The 21098-nt window shown below is 52.1% G+C and overlaps 1 protein-coding gene across 3 annotated transcripts in view; it reads right to left on the reverse strand.

Annotated features, from left to right (window-relative positions):
* Positions 1 to 21098, reverse strand: part of GALNT14 (polypeptide N-acetylgalactosaminyltransferase 14) — a 205902-nt gene that overhangs the window by 41224 nt on the left and 143580 nt on the right. For all 3 annotated transcript variants that reach the window (XM_045549331.1, XM_045549332.1, XM_045549333.1), the window contains exons 3-4: positions 10657 to 10755; positions 1251 to 1318 (exon numbers count right to left, since the gene is read on the reverse strand). In XM_045549331.1, the coding sequence (XP_045405287.1) occupies positions 1251 to 1318; positions 10657 to 10755 (167 nt within the window). The remainder of the gene's footprint in view (positions 1 to 1250; positions 1319 to 10656; positions 10756 to 21098) is intronic.

Below are 21098 nucleotides of genomic sequence, written 5' to 3' on the forward strand. Positions count from 1 at the left end.
CTGCTCTCAAAGGAATCCAGCAGCTGTCCCTTCTCCTGCCTCAGTGCCAGCTACCCCCACCACGGCGAGTGTCTCCTCACCTCCAAGCTCCTCCTCACCAGGGAAGGAGACCAGATCACTGAGTCCCAGAACTCAGAGTCCTGATCTCATGACTCTGGGCCTCACGCACAGCCCACTCTTCTGTGTCACTCCCAGAGGTTCCAAGGCTGTGCCACCGGCCATGGGTTCCAGCTTTGTACAGCAGACCCCAGCGTGGCAGCGGCTCCCTGTGCCCAGCTTCCGGCATCAGTCCTGGTGGGGTGGGCTCCACTCTGCTGGGACTCAGAGCTGTCTCCAGTGGCCACCCTGTTTCCCCCGGTTTATCATTGGGAGGAGGCTGTCCTGCTGGATACAGCTGCCTGCACGGAACTGCACCCAGGCTGCTGGGATGCTGGCTCTCAGGGGAGGTGTCAGCACTACCCACACTTGAATTCCGACAATGCTTCTACCATCATTGTGCGTTTCAACTCGAACACACAGATGTCTGGAAACACTCCCATGTTTTTTTCTGGAGAGTGCACCTGAGGTGTGAATTAGCCTGGGACCCAGGTTCTCTGACAGCAGGACTGGGGACACAAGGTAGGAGATGGTAATGAGCAGCATGTTGGGAGACAGGAGGCAGCCATGCACCGTGTCAGGGCTAGGGGATGAGAGGTCCCCCGGGGTCCCAAGGACAGGGCCCACGTGGACCTCTCCAGGAATGGCAGAGAGAGGGCACGTTAGCCTCGGCCCAGACTGCAGATTATTGCAGCATAAGAATGAAGAATCTCTAGTGGTGGCCATTGCTTCTGGGCTTTAGGTCCCAGTGTGGATCCTTTGAAGGTTCAGTGTCTTTTTCTATGACCAGGAATGCAGGTTAGGGGGCAATGACATATGTTCATTGCATGCCGTGCATACTTGCACATATGTGCACACAAACAAAAGTGTGCATGCATCCACACGCATATACTCACGCACCAACCAAATCAAGAATCTACTAAATTTAGCTGGTTAGGTCCTCAAAGACTCACAGCAGAGAACCCAAGAAAATATTTTTTTAAAGTAAAGCTTCTCTCCTACTTGAGCCCAGCCACGGACACAACGTCTTCCATCCTTATTACCAACCTGGGCCTTCCTCCATCCCCAGGAAACCAGTGCTCTCACCTCTGCCTGTTGCACGGGGGCAGGAACAGACAGTGGTGCCTAAAGAGCAAGGCAGCGACATCACTTACGGTCATTGCTGAAGTCATCCACTAATATGATTTCCTGGATCAGATGCATCGGGGTGCGGTTTAACACGCTGTGAGATGGAAAGAGAAAAAATCATTATGGCTTCGAGCGGCAAAGTCTATATATTAACCTGAGTTTTAAACAGACACTGTTGCATTTGCGGAATGAAAACTCAGAGCCACCACAGGGCTTGTCGAGTCACACTGTCCATCTGTGAGCCAGCAGGGTGTAGTTCTGCCTTCCCTTAGTGATTGCCACCACCAGCCACCCGGCCACCCACACAGAAACCCAGGAGACATCCCCAAAATCCTCTAGCTCCCTGGAACCCCGAAGTAAATCAGTGAACAAGACTGGCTGGTGTTATTTGAAAATGTCACTCCAGCTACTTATACCTCTGCCACCTCTGCCCTGATCCAACCTCTTTTGTCTGGTTTACTGCAATAGCCTCAACCTGCCCCGGCCTCTCCCCGTGGCCGCCAGAGTGAGCTTTCTGCTGCACAGATCTGGTTGTGTGACTTTCCTCGCTAATGCAAATAAATTGACACCCTCTAGTGGCTCCTCCCTTCTCCATCCCGGTCCCCAGCACACTACTAAGGCCTTTGCCGCATGAACCTGGCCCTTGTGTCCCCCAACCCCCACCCGCTCCATGCCAGTGCCGCAGTCCGAGATGTCCTGCTCATTCTTAACCGAGAGCTTTTCTCCAGCTGCTGCCACTGCTCGAAATGTCCCACGCTGCCCACAAGGGCCAGTTCGAATGTCACTTCCTCTCTAACAGCTTTCCAGCCCACTTAGTAAGAATTAATTACTTCCTCCTCTGGGATCCCTCAGCAGTTTGTATCTGATCCTACCGCTTTTCTCACTTCCTGAGCCTGAAGGTTGGATGGTTTTGTACCTCACTCGCCTGTTGTTCCTGCCAGAGCAGCGGTCCCCAAGCTTTTTGCTTTTTTGGCACCAGGGACCAGTTTCATGGAAGACAATTTTTCCACAGATCTGGTGGTGGGGGGAGGAATGGTTTTGGGATGACTCAAGTACATTATATTTATTGCGTACTTTATTTCTAGTATTATTACATTGTAATATATAATGAAACAATTATACAACTCACCATAATGCAGAATCAGTGGGAGCCCTGAGCTTGTTTTCCCGCAACTAGATGGTCCCATCTGGGGGTGATGGGAGACAGTGACACCGAGGTGTGTTGCTGATGTCCAGACTACTCCGTAATCTCGTTTTGGGCGCTGCCACAGCAGAAAACCCTGCTTCACAAAGATAGGATGTTGGAAATGGAAGCAGGCTTTTCAGTGTTTTTGTGGCAATCTCAGGATATTCCACCTTGACTTTAATCCAGAACGTATGGAGATTTGAAGTTGTCTAAAATGTACTTTCAAGGCCACCATCATTTGCGATCTCAAGCAGGTGATCCTCTTCTAGCACAAAGTCAATTCACCTGCCTTATTCACAAATGGGTCCATTCCTTCCTGGTTTAGGGGTCCTTCGTGGGTGGGAGGTAATGCTCAAACTCTTTTGAAAGCTGAGATAGGCGATCGTGCACCAGCTGGGAGAAAGAAGGCCCTGGCTCAGTCTCTTTCAAAATCTCTGCTGATGTTTGAAACATGTCACAAAAATCCCAATGCTCACTCATCGCCCCCACAATTCCAGTTTGGCTTCGAATCCAGCCACTTTATCTGCCAACTTGAACACAGTTGTCGTTCTCCCCTGAAGTGACAGATTGAGTTCATTGAGCAGGTTGAACATGTAACACAAGTAAGCAAGTTTTGCGACTCATTCTGTGTCACTGAAATGTGCTGCCAGTGGTGACTGTTTTCCTAAAAGAAATCTCTGGAGTGGCTGTCGTAACTCAAAAACTCTGGCCAGTGACCTACCTTTAGAAAGCCAGCCCACTTCTGTGCATAAGAGAAGACATGTGTGCCCTGCGTCCATCTCCTCAGAGCTGTGCAAACAGACGTGAGTTACAGGCATGTACTTTAACATGGTTGATAATTTTAATCACATCCTGAAAAACGTTTAGTTCAGGTGACATTTTTCAGCTAGCCAGCATTTCTCTGTGGATGACACAGTGCGTAGACTCACATTCAGAAGCGACCACCTTGACCCGAGTAGTGAAACCAGAAAGCCGTGCAGTCATGGCAGCCACTCCATCCACCCATATACCTACACAAAATGACCAATTCAGTTTCCTGATCTGTAATCATTCAAAGACTTTGAATAGTTCTGCAGCTGTGGTGCTGGTTGGCAACGAAAGTGCACATAACATATCCTCATGCACATCCTCCTAAAAATATATTGCACAAAAACAAGCATTGCTGCCTTGTTGTCAACATCAGCAGACTCGTCAACCTGGATTGTGAACCACAGTGACTCATTAATCCTCTCCAACAATTGTGCCTCAATATCCTCTGCTTTTTGATCAATTCATCCAGTTATGGTGCTAGTGGGAAGAGGAACACCTGCCACCTTTTGAACTGCAGCCTCTCCTAAAAGTTCACAGCAAATGTCCTTAGCAGCAGGCAGGATCAACTCTTCACCAGTAGTAAAGGGCTTCTTAGCTTTAGCAATGCGGTCAGCCACTAAGAGTGATGCTGTCAGTGTAGACGCATTTGATGAAGTGGTGGCCTTCAACCATTACTTCTGTTCCTCGTGTTCATGTTTTTTTTCTTTTGAAAAACTCCAAAGGCTTGTCTTTTAATGCAAGGTGCTTGATCTCCACGTTGCGAAGCAGTTTTGAAGGTCTCATGGCTTCGTTGGATAGCCAGTCACCACATATCATAGAAAGTGTGCTTGGAGAATGTGAGTCACCTGTTGCAATGAACCCGTAATTTAAGTAAGACTCTTGGTATTTTCCTTCAAATGCAGCTTTCATTTTGTTGGCAGTCTTAGAGTCTTCTGCTGTCTCATCATTGGGTCTTTCCCCCTTTTCAAAGAAGCTCTCCAGTGACGTTTGTCTTTTACTCATTTTTGCTAGGGTTAGCTTGTGGGCTTACCAAGACTGTGACTGACACAAGTGTGCAGCACAGGAAAGAGGTGTGGATGAAGTGGACTAAAATAAGTGTTGGAATCTGACCTAAAGTCTGCCACCAGATGCAGCTTTACAATTGAAGATGCTCATTTGCCACTATAAAGATTGCCACCAGATGCAGCTTAATTGTCACTTGCCACTCACTGATAGGGTTTTGATATGTATGGGTCTGCAAGCAATTGATTTATTATGGTCTCTGTGGAGTCAAACATCTCTGCTAATGATAATCTGTATTTGCAGCTGCTCCCCAGCGCTAGCATCACTGTCTCAGCTCCACCTCAGATCATCAGGCATTAGATTCTCATAAGGAGGGTGCAACCTGCTTCCCTCACATGCCCAGTTTACAGTAGAGTTCGTGCTCCTCTGAGAATCTAATGCCTCTGCTGATCTGACAGGAGGCGGAGCTCAGCTGGTGATGCCAGCGTTGGGGAGCGGCTGTAAATACAGATGAAGCTTTGCTCACTAGTCCGCTGCTCACCTCCTGCTGTGCAACCCGGTTCCTAACAGGCTACAGACCAGTACTGGTCTGTGACCTGGGGTTTGGGGACTGCAGAGCTAAAGGGTAACAACCCAAGGCAGATCCTTGTCAACTGCTCTCCGTCTTGTCAGAGTCCAGCATGCCTTGGCCCATCACCACTCCTTTGAGGGACGTCACAGCACACCTGCTGTGTCCTGGCACCGGGCATGTGATGGTGAACAGAGGAGAATGAGTTTTGCCCTCCTGAAGCTTGTGGTCTAGCAGCTACTTCCTACAAGCTATGTAACCTCAGGCAAGTTACTGTATAGCTCTGTGCAGCAAAGTACCCCAACTATAAACTAGGGATAATAACAGTAGTACCTACTTCACAGTGCTGTTGAGAAATTTAAAGGAGAAAATGCATATGAAGTATTTAGCATGATAGTTGGCATTACGTGATGATAAATAATAGCAATTATTACTATTTAATATTTTCTGCATCATCAATGATTTTTGAATTGAATAGACTTCAGTCACCCCTCCTGTGCTGTGGGCCTTGACCCAGGAGCAAGGATTGGGTTTCAGCGTTAACTCCGGGTCCTATACCTGATTGAGAAGGCTGGATCCTGCTTCTCCTGAAAACCTCCAAACCACATGGTTTCTCAGAAACCTGTCGGGGCCACATCAGCCATCATGGGATACCCTGAGCTCTGTGTATGTGGAGAGGGGGTTCAGAGTGGGTGCTGGCAGAGGTGCTGTGGGCCTCGTCCCAGGAGGACCACACTGGGCCCTGTTTCTGATGAGCCACCCTTTCTATGCAGGATGGAGACTCTCCTAGAAGGGAACTTTGCCTGGAGCTACCATATTTAGGAAGCCTTAATTTTTACCACGGCAACTAGTATAAGGTGGAGAGAAGAACCCCAACACAAAGCCCCGAGCCCACGGTCACTGTCTGCTGGGAGCTGGGGTCAGGGAGGGGAAGAACGCTACAGCCTCCACCAGAGGGTGTGGGAGGGGACCGTTCACCACGCCAGTCCCACAGAAAACACACACAAACACAACCACCAGCCCTCTAATCAGGGAGGGAGGCAGGGGAGAGAAGAAAACCTGCTGGAAGAATAACCTCTAATGAGGTTTGATTACGGCTGTAGCTTCTGCATTCGATTCCCCCAAATCCCTGCCGGCTCTTTGAAATTCAAGAGTTCTCTTCTGTGAACATCAAAAGGTAAATCTCGCGCGGCTCTGTGCTGGTTGAACTGAGAGATGATTAGCGAATAAAAAATGTCCAGGGTTTAAAACAGAAAAGAAAAAAAAAAAAAAGAAATCGTCAGCAGTAAGTGCTAATTAGACCATTTCCTGGTAACACCTGGCTTGTTTTTGCACCTCTAATCAGAGCAATTGGCGTGGTGGCAGGGTCCCGTTAGAGGTGGCTCAGGGCAGGGAGGGCCCGAGATGGGCTTGTGCTCTGGGTACCTGGGTGGTTGGAAGAGGAGAAGGTTAAGTCCAGCTCATGACACCCGGCCTGGCCCAGATGGTCCTCCAGGGCCCTCCCTTGTGCACACTCAGTCCCCAAACCCTGGTTGCTGGAGCCTCCCTCCTCCCTCTCACCACGTGTCTACAGCAAAGCAACCCCCCTCCCCCTTCCCTACGGGGCCCAGAGCAGGATGGCTCTTCTCTGTGTCACCCCTACTTCAGCTGCCTGCCCTGTGCTCTTCCTTACGTGGCCTTAGCATGGGAGCAAGTACTGGACCCACCAGCATATGTGGGCCACATTCTGCCTGAGATCATTCTAGAACTGAGTCTCCTATATGCAGCTCACCTCTCTGCCAGAGGGCGGCTGTGCAGGTAGCATCTATGCCCGCTGCACCGTAACTGTGGCCCCCGAGGAGCCCCCAGAGGTGGCGAGGCAGCACGGGCTCAGAGGCCAGGTGGGCTCCACCACCCACGAGCTGTGCAGTCCTGAACCAGATAGACGCCTCCTTTTCCTCCTGTAATTACATTTTCCTTGTAAAAGCAGGCGATATTAATACTTGACCTACTTCACAGGCTTTTGTGCGTATGAAATGAGGAAATGTATTTGAAATTGCTTTGTGAACTCCGTGGTGCTCTACGCAGGCAGGTTTTATCAGACACTCCATAAATACCAGCAGAATGAAGACCCGAGGCCGGCTGACAGTTGAGTGTAGTCGTTCTGGAGTGAGACTAACCTGAGTTCAAGTACTTTCTCTGTGCATCCGCCCTTCCCTAGCGGGGAGAGCTTCAGTAAGCGTTCAGCCTTCAGCACCAGGATTCCTCAGCCGCAGGAAAGGAGCGCACCGTGCCTGGCAGACGGCAGCTGCTCTCTGAATGAGGGCACTGATATTAATTGAAACCATATACTGAAACTAATAATAGCAATGAGCATGACTTTCAGCTGTGGTTCTCAAAGTGCAATCCCCAAACCACCATCACCTAGGACTTGTTAGAAATGCGAATTCTTGGGCCCCACCCCAGACTTACTGAGTTAGACTTTCTGGGGATGGGGCCCAAGAAACAGTGTTTTGACAAGCCCGCCAGGGGCTGCTAATGCCTGCTCAAGTTTGAGAGCCACTGCTGTCTGCCAAGGCTAGAAGCTCATGCTAACACAGGACCTTGGCTAAGTCATCTGGCACGTCCTGAGTGTCTTCTGAAAAGCATAGCGCTGAGGAGGCCCAAGCCCCCTCCCACAGTGCAGGGGCCCAGGACCTCGGGGCAGCCCTCCATCAGGCCAGTGGACAGGGGAGCTGGGGCCGCACCCCGGGGCAGGCAGGAAGCCCAAGCCTGGCTTCCCCGCTTCCCAGCACGTGGCCTTGGGCCTTGGCGTGGCACAAACCACCCACTGCACCAGCTCAGGATGAGGCTCCAACCAGAGTGAGGGATGGATTGTGTTCTGTAGGCCACGAAGCTCAGGATACATTTACCATATTAATGTTATTAAGTATCATTTCTACTATTAAAGAGAGATGGAGGAGCAGCAGGAAGAGGAAAAGCACATCTCAGAGCTGGCGGGGTTAGCTCTGAGCGTGGCTGTAGCACCTGGAGAACATAAGCACAGTGTTGGGAGGCACGGGGAGTGGAAGGCCCCGGGACCCCCACACTGCACTGTAATGCTCCCCAATGTCCGAGAGGTTCCCCAGAGGAAAGTGCATTGTGGGAAATGTGATAGAACTATTACAGAAACACACAAAATATTTTTATTACCATTTTTTTTTTACCAATGTGGTTAACAACCTGCCCAAGGTCACGCAGCTAGGAAGTGGTAAGGTGGGGACTTGACCCCGGGTCTTCTGACTCTAAGCGCAGTGCCCTTTTAAATGTCCCAGAGCCTCTTTTCTCTGATCGAGCACTTACTCTGTGCCAGGCACAGTTCTCCGTTCTTCAGCTGAGCTAGCTTGAAGCAACCCTACATGCTACATACGATTAGTATTCCCATTTCCTTGATTGGGAAACTGAGCCACAGGGAGTTTAATAAGAGATGAATAAGACACAGTCCTTTTCCTAAGGCAGCTCACTGAAGAGGATGTGGGAAAAATGCATTAAAGGTCAGAGTAGTGATGTGCAGAGAAGGGCCCAGAGGAAGGTCCCAATGGGGTGCATGTGAGTGTGTTGGGGTGCACGTGCCTGGCATCAGAGAACCCCTTGAAGGACAAGGATAGACCAGCCTGGACATCCAGGAACCTCTCTCAGATGCTAATAGTGTCCTTGTGGAAACATCTAGCAGACATGCCCAGTCATGACCTGTGGCACAGCCACCATGGGTGGTGGCAGGGAAGGCAGAGTCTGCCACTGGCTTGTTGCACTCTCCCCTCCCTGCCCCCGTCTCTCCCCCCTCCCTCACCCCATGCCCAAGCAGATCCTGAGGGGGTGGGCGGTGGGGGGCAGTGGCCTGGCACCTCTGCTCCACCATGCGTTTGCTCAGCCCAGGAGGCCCAGACACTCCGATCTCCCCTCACCAGAGCAGACCCAGGTATATCGGACGTCCTCATCCCTGTTCCCCCACACATACGCATACCAGTTTATAAATCAGCCAGGCACTTTATTAATCTACCGTGAGACTCACGGTTGACACCTGACAGTGACTTGGCACATTTTCTTGTCAAGAGCTGTTGCCTTGTTGGGAAATCAAATTCAAATCTGGCAGCTTGTGGGCGAATGCAGAAGCCAGGACGGGCAAGCAGCTGGAGGACAAAGCCAGCTCCGCCAGTGGCCCCGGACTTCTGGGCAGCAGACAGAGCTGTCCCTTGGATGAGTGGAAGCAGCAAGCTGAAAGCCTCGTGTCTGGACAGGCCCCTCGCTGTGTTTCTGCAGGACGTGCTGACTGTGCACAGTGGACATTCATCACTAGTGACAGGTGGGCTGAAGACCCGGCGCCTTCCTCGGGGAGAGCCTACTGCAGAACTCACCTCCATCACCTGGGGATTCCTGCCGGCACACAGCCATGTGGGTGCAGGAGGGAGACAGGAAAAGTGTGGCTTGTTTGATGGAAATGGCAAGAGAATTTGCTGTGCTTGGTGCACTTTCTTTGGCCTACATTTAATCCTATTTCCTTCTCTGTGGAGTCAGGCGACCATCTGAAGTGCCGTGCAACAGATCTGGGAGGACGCTAACGAACCGCATCTCACAGGGGTGTGCAGGTATGGAGGGTTCTCACTCTGCTGGCGGGCATGGCTGCGGCACCCTGCTGCCTGGCGATGCTCCGTCCCACCACTGGGACTAGCCTTGCCCTAGTCAGGCTGCCGAAAAGAACTCTGGGGTCAGAGTGCGTGGACTGGAATCCTGCTTCACTACTGTTAACTGTGCAACATTACACCTTGATTTAGCACCTCCAATCTGTTTCCTCAGCTGTAAGGTGGGCACGGCAATGGCCTTGCCCCTCCCCAGCTGGGCACGGCCAAGGTGTGTCTGCACAAAAGCGGGACACATGGTGAGGCAAATGCTGGGGGCGGGAGGGCACCGGGAGAAGAGGTGAGCGAAACAGCCAGGGCCTTTGAAGAACCCGGGGGAGGAATTCCCAGGCAAGCCTTCCGGGTGCAGGTCTGTGTTCCGAGGGAAGTTCTGCTGGGGGCTGGCGCTGAGACTCGGGCATATCAAAAATCCATGCAGGCCACAGGCCACACAGAGCACAACGCACCCATTAGAGCAAGAACACAACCCAGGCGAGGCGCTGAGCGTGGACTGAGTCTCGAGGGGGAATGGGGCTGGAGCCCAAGGCACACAGCCAGGACGGCAAACCTTAGCGATGCCCACAGACTGTTCTGATTTGCATCAGCACCTCCCCGGGCAGCTGTGCAGGAGGCGGAGAGGCAGGGGGCTGGGTGGGCGGCACCTGGCAGACCTGAGTCCTAACCCCAGCCTGATGCTGGGGCTGGGCTGTGCACCCGGCCTCCCAGGGCCTCAGCTCCTCCCGCAGCTGTGAAAGTTGGAGCCCATGCTCTAGAGCAGCGGTCCCCAGCCTTTTTGGCACCAGGGACTGACCGTTTTCGTGGAAGACAATTTTTCCACGGACCAGGGAGGGAGGCGATGGTTTCCAGATGATTCAAGCACATTACGTTTATTGTGCACTTTATTTCTATTATTATTACATTGCAGTATGTAATGCAATAATTATACAACTCACCATAGGTTGGGGACCCCTGCTCTAGAGGCCGTCTAGCACGGCAGAGAAGGCCAAGGGCACTGAGACCTTCCGCAAGTTACCTGACAGCCCAGGCCTTTCTCCCTGTGAAATGGGGCAACAGCCTCCCTCACAGCAATATGAGCAGGGGCTGAGTGGACGCATGTGGCGTGTCAAACGGTGCCCAGCATTCCCAGCATGAGGCCGGGCTCCCAGTGAGCAGACAGGCCCCCACCGAGTGCTGGCCTGGAGCCGGCCGGCAGACCAGCAGGGTGTGCTCACCTGCGGATGGTCCTGAGCAGGGTGGAGCGGGCCTCGTTGTGGAAGGTGATGATGATGCTGGTGGGTGGGAGGTCCGTGTAATACACCAACAGGGTGCATCTGGGGAAGGAAAGGCAGAAGACGGTGAGACTTTGGGGGCAAAGCAGACCTGAAGGGCTAGAAACAAGGGCGTTGGCTGGTCACCAGTTTGACAGACACTTGGTGTCTGCAGAGCACTGGGTAAGACCCTAGGGCCTCACTGGGCCCTAAGAGGGGCCAGGGAGCTCAGACAATGACTGAAGCCCCATTTCCCACCACCTTGGGAGAACTTGGGCTTGGAGCCAAATCCAGGTGATATACAGAAAATGCACGTGGCATTTCTTGCACACCTGAGTTAGTGCACAGTGGTCCCTACCAGCTGCATGAACCCAACCCCAAGTCTTGGGCTCTGCTCCCCAGCGGTGTCCTTCCAGCTTTTCCTCTCGAGCCACTGGCCAGCGGCAGATGCCTCACCGTGTTCTGGGCCAACAGCTCCAGCCCACCGTGCCGTGCTGCCCCGGCTCTGCCACACATGCCTGCATCTGGCATGTATAGAGAGGTGGAGCCCCAAACCCCGGTATAAGCAATAAAACCCCATCTTGAAAAAGCATTCACTCCCATGTCTCCAGGATTATTTTGTATGACAATTACATCTGGGGTAATTTCAATTTAATACCTCGCTGCAAGTGAAAATTGTAGCCTGCAGCCCGAAAATTACTATAATAACGAAAATAAACCCGCTGAGTGAGGCTGGTGCCACCGGGGCTATCACTGGGTAAATGCTTCCTCCTGTTTCTTGCTGTTTCAGGGGTTGACCAATTACTAGGGGGGTATTCAAAAGGAAGTAAATAGCAGACTTTTGGGGAGCCAAACATTTGCTCTTTTCATTTTCCCATTTTTTCTTAGGCCTAGGGCTTTTAACGTGGGGTCCGGTGACCCAGGGACGGGCTTCAAGGGCAGGTGAGCCCTCTGAAATTGCTTGCAAACTGTGTGCGCAAATGTGCATGTTTTCCTTGAAAAGACAGTTTTCACGAGATTATAAAAGAAGTCTGTGGCCTAAAATACTTAAGATCCTCAGTCCCAGGCCAATGAGCCTGATGTCTCTTTGCCTCCCTGGTAACTCTGAATAGCTTAGCACAAGGTGTTGGTGCAAGGACTCATTCAGAGGATGCCAGGCTGTTCTGCTCAGGATCTGCATGGGCTGGGCTGGGCCCAGCCACAAGGAGCCGAGAGTTAGGGAAGGAAGGGGCCAGGCCCAGAGACGGTGGGAAGGGGAAGCTGTGACCTTCAGGACTGTCCTCTCCCCACAGAAGCAACTTCTCACTCTGTCCTTTTAGCTCCGCCTCCTGAATGCATCACTCATCCCGACAGCCCAGCCTGCAGATTCTTTACTCCTCCTGGGAGCAATGCAGCAGCCTCCTGCCCAGCCTCCCTGCCTCCAGCCTCTGTCCTGCCAGCCCCATCCTGTCCACCACTGGGTCTGCCAGGCCGTCCTCCGGCTTGAATCCCTCCTGCAATTCCTGATGTATAAAGTCCAAACTGCCTGTTACAGCCTTCAACTCCTTCCACAATCACAGTCCCATATGCCACCATAACTCTCTGCCATTGCTCATGCTGTCCCTTCTGCACGGAGCAATGTCCTGCCTCCTTCCTTTACCTGAGGAGCTCCTATGCATCCTTCATCCCAGAGCAAATGTCCCCACTGCTGGAAAGGCATTCCATACTCCCCCAGATAGGTAAGGGCCCATCCTTTGTGCTCCCATAATTCTGTACATCTATCTTTCTTAGCACTTCTTGTGATAAGTCTCTCCCACTATGAGCTCATCAAGGGAGGAACCCATGGCCTTGTCCATCTCTACAACCCCAGACCAGGACTCAGGCATACTGGATGCCCATTTATGGAGAAAAGGAGAAGGAAAATCAGGAAATCCATGCCTGGGTCATCTGAAGATTAGCCCTTTCCAGTTTTCCAAGGTGTGGCAGCCAGCCTCCCAGATGGCTCCCAGTGGCTCTCACCTACCGGTTTTTATGCCCTTGTGAGGTCCCCTCCATCACTGAATCAGGGCAGTTCATGTGCCCAATAGAATATGGTGGAAGTGACACTGTGACCGTTGAAATTAAATCATAAAAGCACTGGAGGCTCTGCCTTGGCTGCCCGGAGGGGAGCCAGCTGCCAGGCCGTGAGGACACTCATGTAGCCCTGTGAGAGGAACTGTGGCCACCTGCTCACAGCTGGCACCAACTTGCCAGCCACAGGAATGAGCCATCTTGAAGTGGGCCCACCAGTTCCCGTCAAGCCTTCAGATGGCAGCAGCCACAGCGGGCTTCCAACTGCAGCTCAGCGAGACTCTAAGCCAGAACCGCCTGCCCCGCCAAGTTGTTCCGAACTGCCGACCCACAGGCACAGTGAAGATAATCAATGAATGGTTCCTGTTGTTTTAAGCCACTAAGTTTAATCAGGAGTGATTTGCTTGCATTAAATAACTATTATAAAGTGAGAAGGAAAATGTCTTGAAATGGCCCCCAGTGAGACGCTTGGACTTGCCTGTCTGCGGACACAGACGTGACTCAGGAGCAGTGGGGAGTGGGGAGGGCAGGCAGCCAGTCGAGGTGGAGCTGGGGGGCCTTGGTTGGTAGGTAGCAGGTAGCAGGTCCGTGAGAGCAGGGAGGGGCTTAGGCCAGAGCAGAGGGGGAGGCAGCCAGCACAGTCAGCATCAAGGGGAACAGGTGATGTCAGGGAGGGGGGAAACCATCTGTCCCCCTGAAGGAAGGTGATAAGTCAGACAGCAGAGCTTCCTGGTTTCTCCATCAGAGCCAGGGGACAAAGGAGAGAGCATGAGCTGAGCAACTCAGAAGGCCGCTTCTGAGAACACTGCCAGGACTGGGGTGTCTCCAGTGGCCAAGACCCCAGCTTCTCCTGGCTGCGGTGGCCCTTGCCTTGAGGGGAGCATGCTCTGAAACCCTCTCAGGGGGTCAGGCCCTGGGCACGGCCTTGAAGACGGCTTCCCCTTCCACGTGCTGGGAGGCAGGGGGACCCCAGGCCCCAGCTTTTGTGATGTGAGCTACTCAGGGGCAAGTTGGGGAGGGCGGGTGGCACTGCGAGTTATCTGCTTAGAGAGCTTTTGGGGACAGGAGCTACTTTCCCTGCAGTGAAGGCACCAGCTAGGACAGCAGGTGTGTTGGTGCACGACACAGAAGTGTGCACACACAGCAGAGGTGCAACTCTGCTTGGGGTGGAGGAGGAGGTACGGGGTCTCACAGGTGAGGTAGGGAGGGACAGACAGACAGACAGGGCACAGAATCCCAGTCACAGGCACAGATCTGAACCTTCAGGCTAAGTGAGATAGTTCACAGAATTCTGGGGTCAGGACACGAAGCGACCTTGGGCAAATCGCCCCTCTCTAGGCTGCTGTCTGCTCATCTGTAAAGCAGGGTGGCCCACATTCAACGGAATGTCACAAATAACCATTTTGCAGCTGAGGCTCAACTGTGTCAGTGGGCATCCAACTTTACTTTTCTAAGCTTCAGTTTCTTCAACTGGAAAGTGGAGATAATTTTTAACTTGAAGATTTTTTTCCCCTAGACTATTACTATGTTAGGTAATAATAGACCTTTGACAAATAATAACTAACTACTATTATTTGTAACATCAGTGCAAATCTGCAGACAACCCAGCCTGCTGGGTGGATCCAGAGCTTGCGTGGGCTGGAAAGATGTCTTTGGCGAGTGGTTCTACCCTGTCCCCACAGCGGGTAAGGGGCACAGAAGGCAAGAGAAGGAGGAGAGATCAGAGAATGCGGCATGAATGTTAGTGAGCAGAACCTGGGCTCCAATGCCTGCATTTCAGTCTGGATGTGCCAAGAACTGGCCGTGCACCCTTGGGCCCATCGTTTATCTTCTCTGTGTCTCAATATTGTCATCTGTAAAATGGGGCTAAGTACGAACTCTTGTTGCGAAGACTGCTGATGATGTGTGCAGAGCATGGGGTGTTTAGTAGGTGTGGTTGCTACAATCGTCATCACAACTACGGAGCGGTTGAGCCAGCCTCTGTGCAGTGTCCAGTGCGTACTGACTGGAATCGCAAGCTTGTGGTTTAGAAAAGGAAGTGACTGTGGGGATGACCCAGCTCAGTCTCCTGAGCTGATGTGGCTGTGGTGACAGGGCAGGTGTCAGTTGGAGCCTGGGAGGTTGTGCTCCTGGCCTCTGCACCCTCCAGCCTCCTGTGCCTGCAGGGGAAGGGACAGGAATCCCGCGAGCACCCCCGGCACGCACAGGCTGGGGACGGCAGGCGGCAGGTGCTGTCTCACACCTCACAGGCTCGAAGGGCATCACAAGACATTCCTCCCGCCCCTGCTCACGGCTGGGGGTGCCCAGACTCACCCTTTGCCTCATCTGACCATCACAACAGACTTCAAGAGCACCCACTAGAGATGAGGTAAACTGAGGCTCAGACTCTCACTCAGGGTCACACACCTGGCGAGTGACTGAGATGATGGAGTCCAGGTCCCCTGACTCCTCCTCGTCCCCAGCACCCACTGTGAACTCCCCCGGGGTTCAAGGCACAGGGCCCGGCACTGGTGCTGGCAGGTCCCACCTGCCGCTGAGCCCTGCGCATGAGTCGCCGCGTGCAAGCAGCCAAGAGGCGGAGAGAACCCTGAGAGCTGGACAGCACGCGGAGAGCCGGCTCAGACAGCGGGCTCTCTGTGGGAGGATCTAAAAGATTAATCAAATAGCGAGCTCTATTAGGGCCACGAGGGAATGCAAACGCCTGCCAACACTGAGCTCCGGCGCCGGCAGACGGACGAGAAAGCATGTTGATTTATTAAAGATTCAAGGTTTTTACTGGAAAGAAGAGCCAGCGAGCAGGAACGATTGGTGTGGGGGCGGGGGACACCAAACAAGTCTGGGGGAGCCAGGGAGCCGGGAGGCAGGGCAGGTCCCCTGCTGTGTGTGGAAACAGCATCCCAGGGTCTGCAGGCCTGCCGGCCAGGGCCACTTGTGAGCAAGGCATGCGCCTCTGGGCTGATCTGCAATGTGACGTTTCTTTCTCTTCTCTTTTTTTAAACAATGACTTGATGAAGACTCTATTTCCCCCAGTTAAGACGGTGCCAAGTGCTTCCTGGACCACCAACCTCTCGAGTATTTGGTGCCACGGACTGGCCAAAGGTGCTGCCAGGGAGGTGAGCCGAGATGACAACTGAGGGCCTGGGGAGGAGCTGCCCCCTTCCCTGTCCACAGTCAGTCACTGCCTCCTGCCCACCCCCACCCCGCCCCAGAATATGTGACAATGTGGGCACGTCAGAAACACACCGGCGAGGATGGCTGTCAGTCACCGCAGTGCTGTCAGTGCTGTCGTGGTGCGCACACGCCTTTCATCTTGTCCCACGAGCTTGTGCAGTCCTGGCAGCAGCATGTGGAGGGGACTGTGATGATTATCATTGTCAGCCCCATGTCATCGACGAGCCATCAGAGCTACTGGTGGTTCCGTGCTGGCCTGCTGGGGCTGGGACCAGGCCCTCAGACTCCCAGACACGCGTTCCTCTTCCTATAGCACGCTGCCTTCATGGCAGACACGACTGGGTCGTAGACTAGGAACACTCGGGATCCCATTCTCGAGCAGAAAACCAGGAGGGATGACGGAGAGGCAGAGCCGCCAACTCCGGAGAGAGGTGAGGGGGTAGTTGCTATTCGTGACATGTGGACATTAAGGGAAGCCACTCTGGGTCTTGAAGGGGGGTTCTGTTACCCCAGAGGGAAGACTGAGGACAGTTAGAGAACAGGGAAAGGTCACACAATACATGGCATGATGTAATGGAAGTCACACAGGCCTGGGGTGGGACACACTCGGGTGGAACCTCAGTTCCCTGGGTACAGTGATGACGCCATCCACCCGTGGGATGGTGTCAAACCACCGCTGTTGAACGCTGACTGCCGGGCACTGCACCGAGCACCCCCCACAGTGAGTGCTCTCAGCAACCCTATGTGGGGGCCGCTGTTTTACGGATTCCCTAACGAAGGGACAGGTGCCGAGAGTCTCAGAAATGCACTCCAGCTAGCGAAGGGGGTTTGAACCCAGGCCTGCCGCACTCCAGCGTCCTTGTCACAGGCTGTAATGTCCTCTGTGCCGGGACAGTTCCAGTTGTCACTCAGCTCTATTCCATGGCCTTGTATGCTGGGTGTACCCGACTGCCCACACTTGGGTAGCACTCGGGTACCCAAGCATTTTCTGCCGAGCTCTAGAAACCAGCAGTTGCAGTGACCTGCCCAGGAGGGAGGGACAAGGTGCTGCTCCAGGGTCGTAACAGAAAGCTGGGGAACTGCTGGCGGAGCAGCCAGGAGCATCCTAACAGCGGCTCCCACTGGAGCTCAAGAGGGTGGGCAAAGATGTGACCTCTCTAGGACCCTGGCTGGGACAGTTCATGAACATCTATTGCTAAACAGAAAGCTCTGCTGACCGAAACAAAAATTAAGATTTCCTTCCAATTCCTGTATTTCTAGCGTACACTGCAGAGGTCAGACACAGGCAGAGAAAGTGAATGGGTTGTTTTCCCCGTATATTCCATCTCCCTAAACACCAGGGCCAGAAAGGCAAAGGGAAACACAGGTAAGACATAAAGTGGGACTGGGACTGGGAGAGAGCTCTCTATCCCCAAGAGAATGTCAATCTCTGGATCCTGGGTGCAGGTGGGGTACGTCCGTCTCTGTCACTCAGTCTGTCATCAGTGCCAGCCCAGAACAGGCCTCACGGACAACACCTTCCTCATCCCCTCCTGTCCTCACCACCAGCCCCAACTCAAAGCTGACGTGTGTGAGGAAGAAAGAACGAGAGGAGAAAAGCTCTTGGCTAGAGACCTTTCCAGAATGTCAGTTCTCCCAGCACAGAGGGCAGTGAACTTGCTCCTGGCTTTTAGAGTCACAGATTTAGTTGTTAGAACTGAGAACATCTAATATATCCCCAGTTCAGGTCTATGGCAGGAAGCCTGATCTCAGCTATGAGGAAAAGGAAGATGAACAAAAAAGCGTAACATGCCCGATCTGTGGCTGGTCCCTGGGTTCAAACTCCACCCTTTAGAAGAGAAAAAGGCGAGAAGTATAAAAAGTATGACAACTGTAAAATCAGAAATTCCTTTTAATCTCATTTCATGGGCAACACTGATACACTGTAAGGCATGAAATTTTTATTTCATGTCAATTTCACTGGGGTTTCACATGTAGATTAATTTGTTCATCCACATAAACATACCCTGCTTTTAATTCTTGCCTCAATAGCCATTCTCACTTCATGTTATGGAAATCTGCATCTCAGAAAAGGGTCAGGGAATACCCTTAAAATAACAGTCGGATCTGCTATTCCATTACACTGCCACATTTGAATTGCTGGACGGGTTATTAATTACAGTGTGCCAGGAAAGGAATAAGTGGGCCAGGGCAAAGAGGTGATCTGCTCAGGAACCCAGCTGGCTACCGTGGCGGGCAGCTTTCAGAGATGGCCCCATCCCGCCTCCTTGTGTAGCCCCTTCTCCTGAGTGTGGGCTGAACCTGGCGGCTTGCTTTAAGGAACAGAATCCAGCTAAAGCGACAGGTTGTCACTTTGTGATTAGGTTACAAGACTGGGACTCTCGTCTGTCTGGCTTCTGGGCTTCCGTGAAGTAAGCTGCCACGCAAGAGAGCCCCAAAGGTCAAGGACTGAGCATGGCCCTGGCTAACAGCCCACGAGGAACTGAATCCTGCCAGCAACCACGTGAGCAAGTCGGAGAGGATCCACCCCCAGCCAAGCCCTGAGATGACTGCAGCCCTGAGTGACCCTTTGATTGCTGCCTGTGAGGGACCCAAGACACTCCAGGATTCCTCACCCACAGAAAGGTGAGATGAAAAATGTTGTTTTAAGCCACTAAGTTTTGGGTAACTTGTTACACAGCAATAGATAACAAACATAGGCACCCTTTGCTACCTAGGAAAACAAGTTCACCATGGTTTATCACTCCCTGGGTAAAAGGCAGATTCCCTTGGGTACCTGGTGGAAGGGCTCTGCAGTTGCACCATGATTCCCCCACCCCCACAGTGCTCTCAGAGTCACCACAGGACCTTATGCCAGGCTCTGCTGCCTCCACTCCACAACATGGTGCCAGGCATGGGGTGCCTTGGGGCTCCTCCATCCAGAGGAAGGTTCTTCGGCAGTGTCTTTTGGGCTTCCATGTGCTACAGATTCAACTCCTTTAGAGGTTCTTAATATGAACCACAATACATAGAAAACTATTTGAGTGACTATTTTCTCACTTCTCCCAGGGATGGTTCACAACCAGTACCCTTCCACATGCATAGGAGAGAAGTTAATTCATTTCATAAAAGGGATGCCCTAGGGCTTGAGGGATTAATTCTCCTATAGAAGCCCAGTTACAACAGGTTGCCCTGGACATTATCACAGACATCCCTCCACTCTGTGAGCACAGGCCATTCAGCAGGGGACGTGGTCTCAGGGTGGGTCTATCTAGGCCAACATATGCATTTCCTTGTACCAGCCCCGCCCCCCACCACACTCTTGGCTGAAACTCTGTCTGGCAAGCTCAGAGTCTGCAGTTCACTTCTTGCTGCTTAGAGGACCCTCCTAGGTTTCTTAGCCACCTACCTCCAGCAGTGTGGAATTTCTAAGAAAACCTGTACCTGGACAAGTCTCGGGCACTTCCACTGTCTGATGAACTGCAAGCTGTAGATCAGAATGATATCTCAGAAATTCACTCTGCAAGCCCATCCTCCTGGCAATGTAAGAATGCCCCAGGGAATCTTTATAGACAAGCTGGGAAGCTAACTAGGGAAGGGGGCCCTACAAGGTAGGAGGCCATATTGTACGGACTCACCTGAAAGCTCAGGCTCTGGCTCTATTTTTGAGCCACCAGCAGCTGGAAGACCTTCCTCTCTCTGGCTGCAAGCAAACTCCAGGGTTGCTGCAATACCAAACCAGAAGGGGCCATGAAGACCAACTGGTTGTTAAGTCATGCCTGCACTGTGAGTTGCTGGACACTATTTCCAGGAGATGTCTTCGCACACTTGGTAAATAAAGTGTACAAGGGTCAAATAAGTTGGACAGTTGAGAAGTACTGGATAAATACTGGGTTACCTTTTTGGCCATTCACCAATGCACATTAACATGTTAAATGTTTTTAAGAGTTCTAACAGCCTACAGTTTATCAAACTCCAACCTCAAAATCTGTCCCCTCCCTACTCTTGCACTTTTTAATTTTTGCTAGCACATAATCCTTCACAAATCATGGGAACTCAAAAATTTACTGGGTATATATTTAGTAAAGTATACCACATAATGTCCACCAAAAAGAATTCTGTGGGACACCAGTTTAGAAAGCATTGGCTCCAGCTCCTTCCTTCTTTACAGAGGAGGAAACTGAGGCCTAGAACAGTGAATTGACCTGCCCAAGGTCACTCTCTAGTGGCAGAGCTGACACCTCCTGGTTCTTAGCTTTTGAACTTGCTCAGTTTCCTTAAGGCACTCAGGCCTGGGGACCCATCAGACAGTACAGAGGTGCCTTTGCCCCTGTCCACAGAGGGTTACTGGTCACCTCTGCCTTCAAGTGTCCTTCTCCCACCCCCACCCCCCAGATACTCCCACCAAGGACCCTATTACTTCTCTATGTGGTTAAATCTAATGGAAATGTTTCGGTCTTCTCTTGTCATTAAGGGTCACACACTTTATTAGGTGCTTGGTTCTCTGCTCTTGGCTTTGGTGAGATGACCCTAGCATGGCTGTTTCCTCTTGGCTTTCCTTTTCCTTCCCTCATCTTAAATTCTGGTGTTTCCCCCCAAATTCTCTCCTAGGCCTTCCTCTTCTCAATCTTTCTGCTCTTTGGATCATCTCACTTGCCTTCAAGGCTTCTATTTCCCATCTGGTTGCTAATGACCCAAACCCTAACCCTAATCCTATAGAGCATCTTCTCAGGGACGTCCCCATGAGAGGACCTCTTCATCCACCCTCTGCTTCCCATGTCTCAGCCAAGCCTGCTGGCCCTTCTGAGTTCTCCAGCTCACCATCTACCATGTGCCCAAACCCAAGAGATACTCTCTAATCCTGCCTCTCTCTGCCCCACTCTCAATCTAATTAAAGCTGGCCTTGCCCATTTGTCTTCCTTATCTCTCTGGCTGTTTCTCTGCGTTGCAATCATGTCTTTTCTGGATAGCTGCAGCAGCTTCCAAGCTGGCTTTGTCTCTTTCCACTCTACCCTGCATGCTGCAGCTAAAAAGACCTTTCCAAAATTGCATCTTTAACATCTTCCAATGCTGCTCAACTGCTCACAAAGTAAAGTTGAGACTCCTAATCATGGCTTACCATCCTTAGCAATGTGGCACCACTTCCACTCCTGTCTTTCGCACCCTCAAAGTCCCAGCCACGTTCTGTTCCATCTGCTCTTTGTTCC

The sequence above is a fragment of the Lemur catta genome, chromosome 4 (assembly GCF_020740605.2).
Source record: "Lemur catta isolate mLemCat1 chromosome 4, mLemCat1.pri, whole genome shotgun sequence".
In the NCBI taxonomy this organism is placed as follows: domain Eukaryota; kingdom Metazoa; phylum Chordata; class Mammalia; order Primates; family Lemuridae; genus Lemur; species Lemur catta.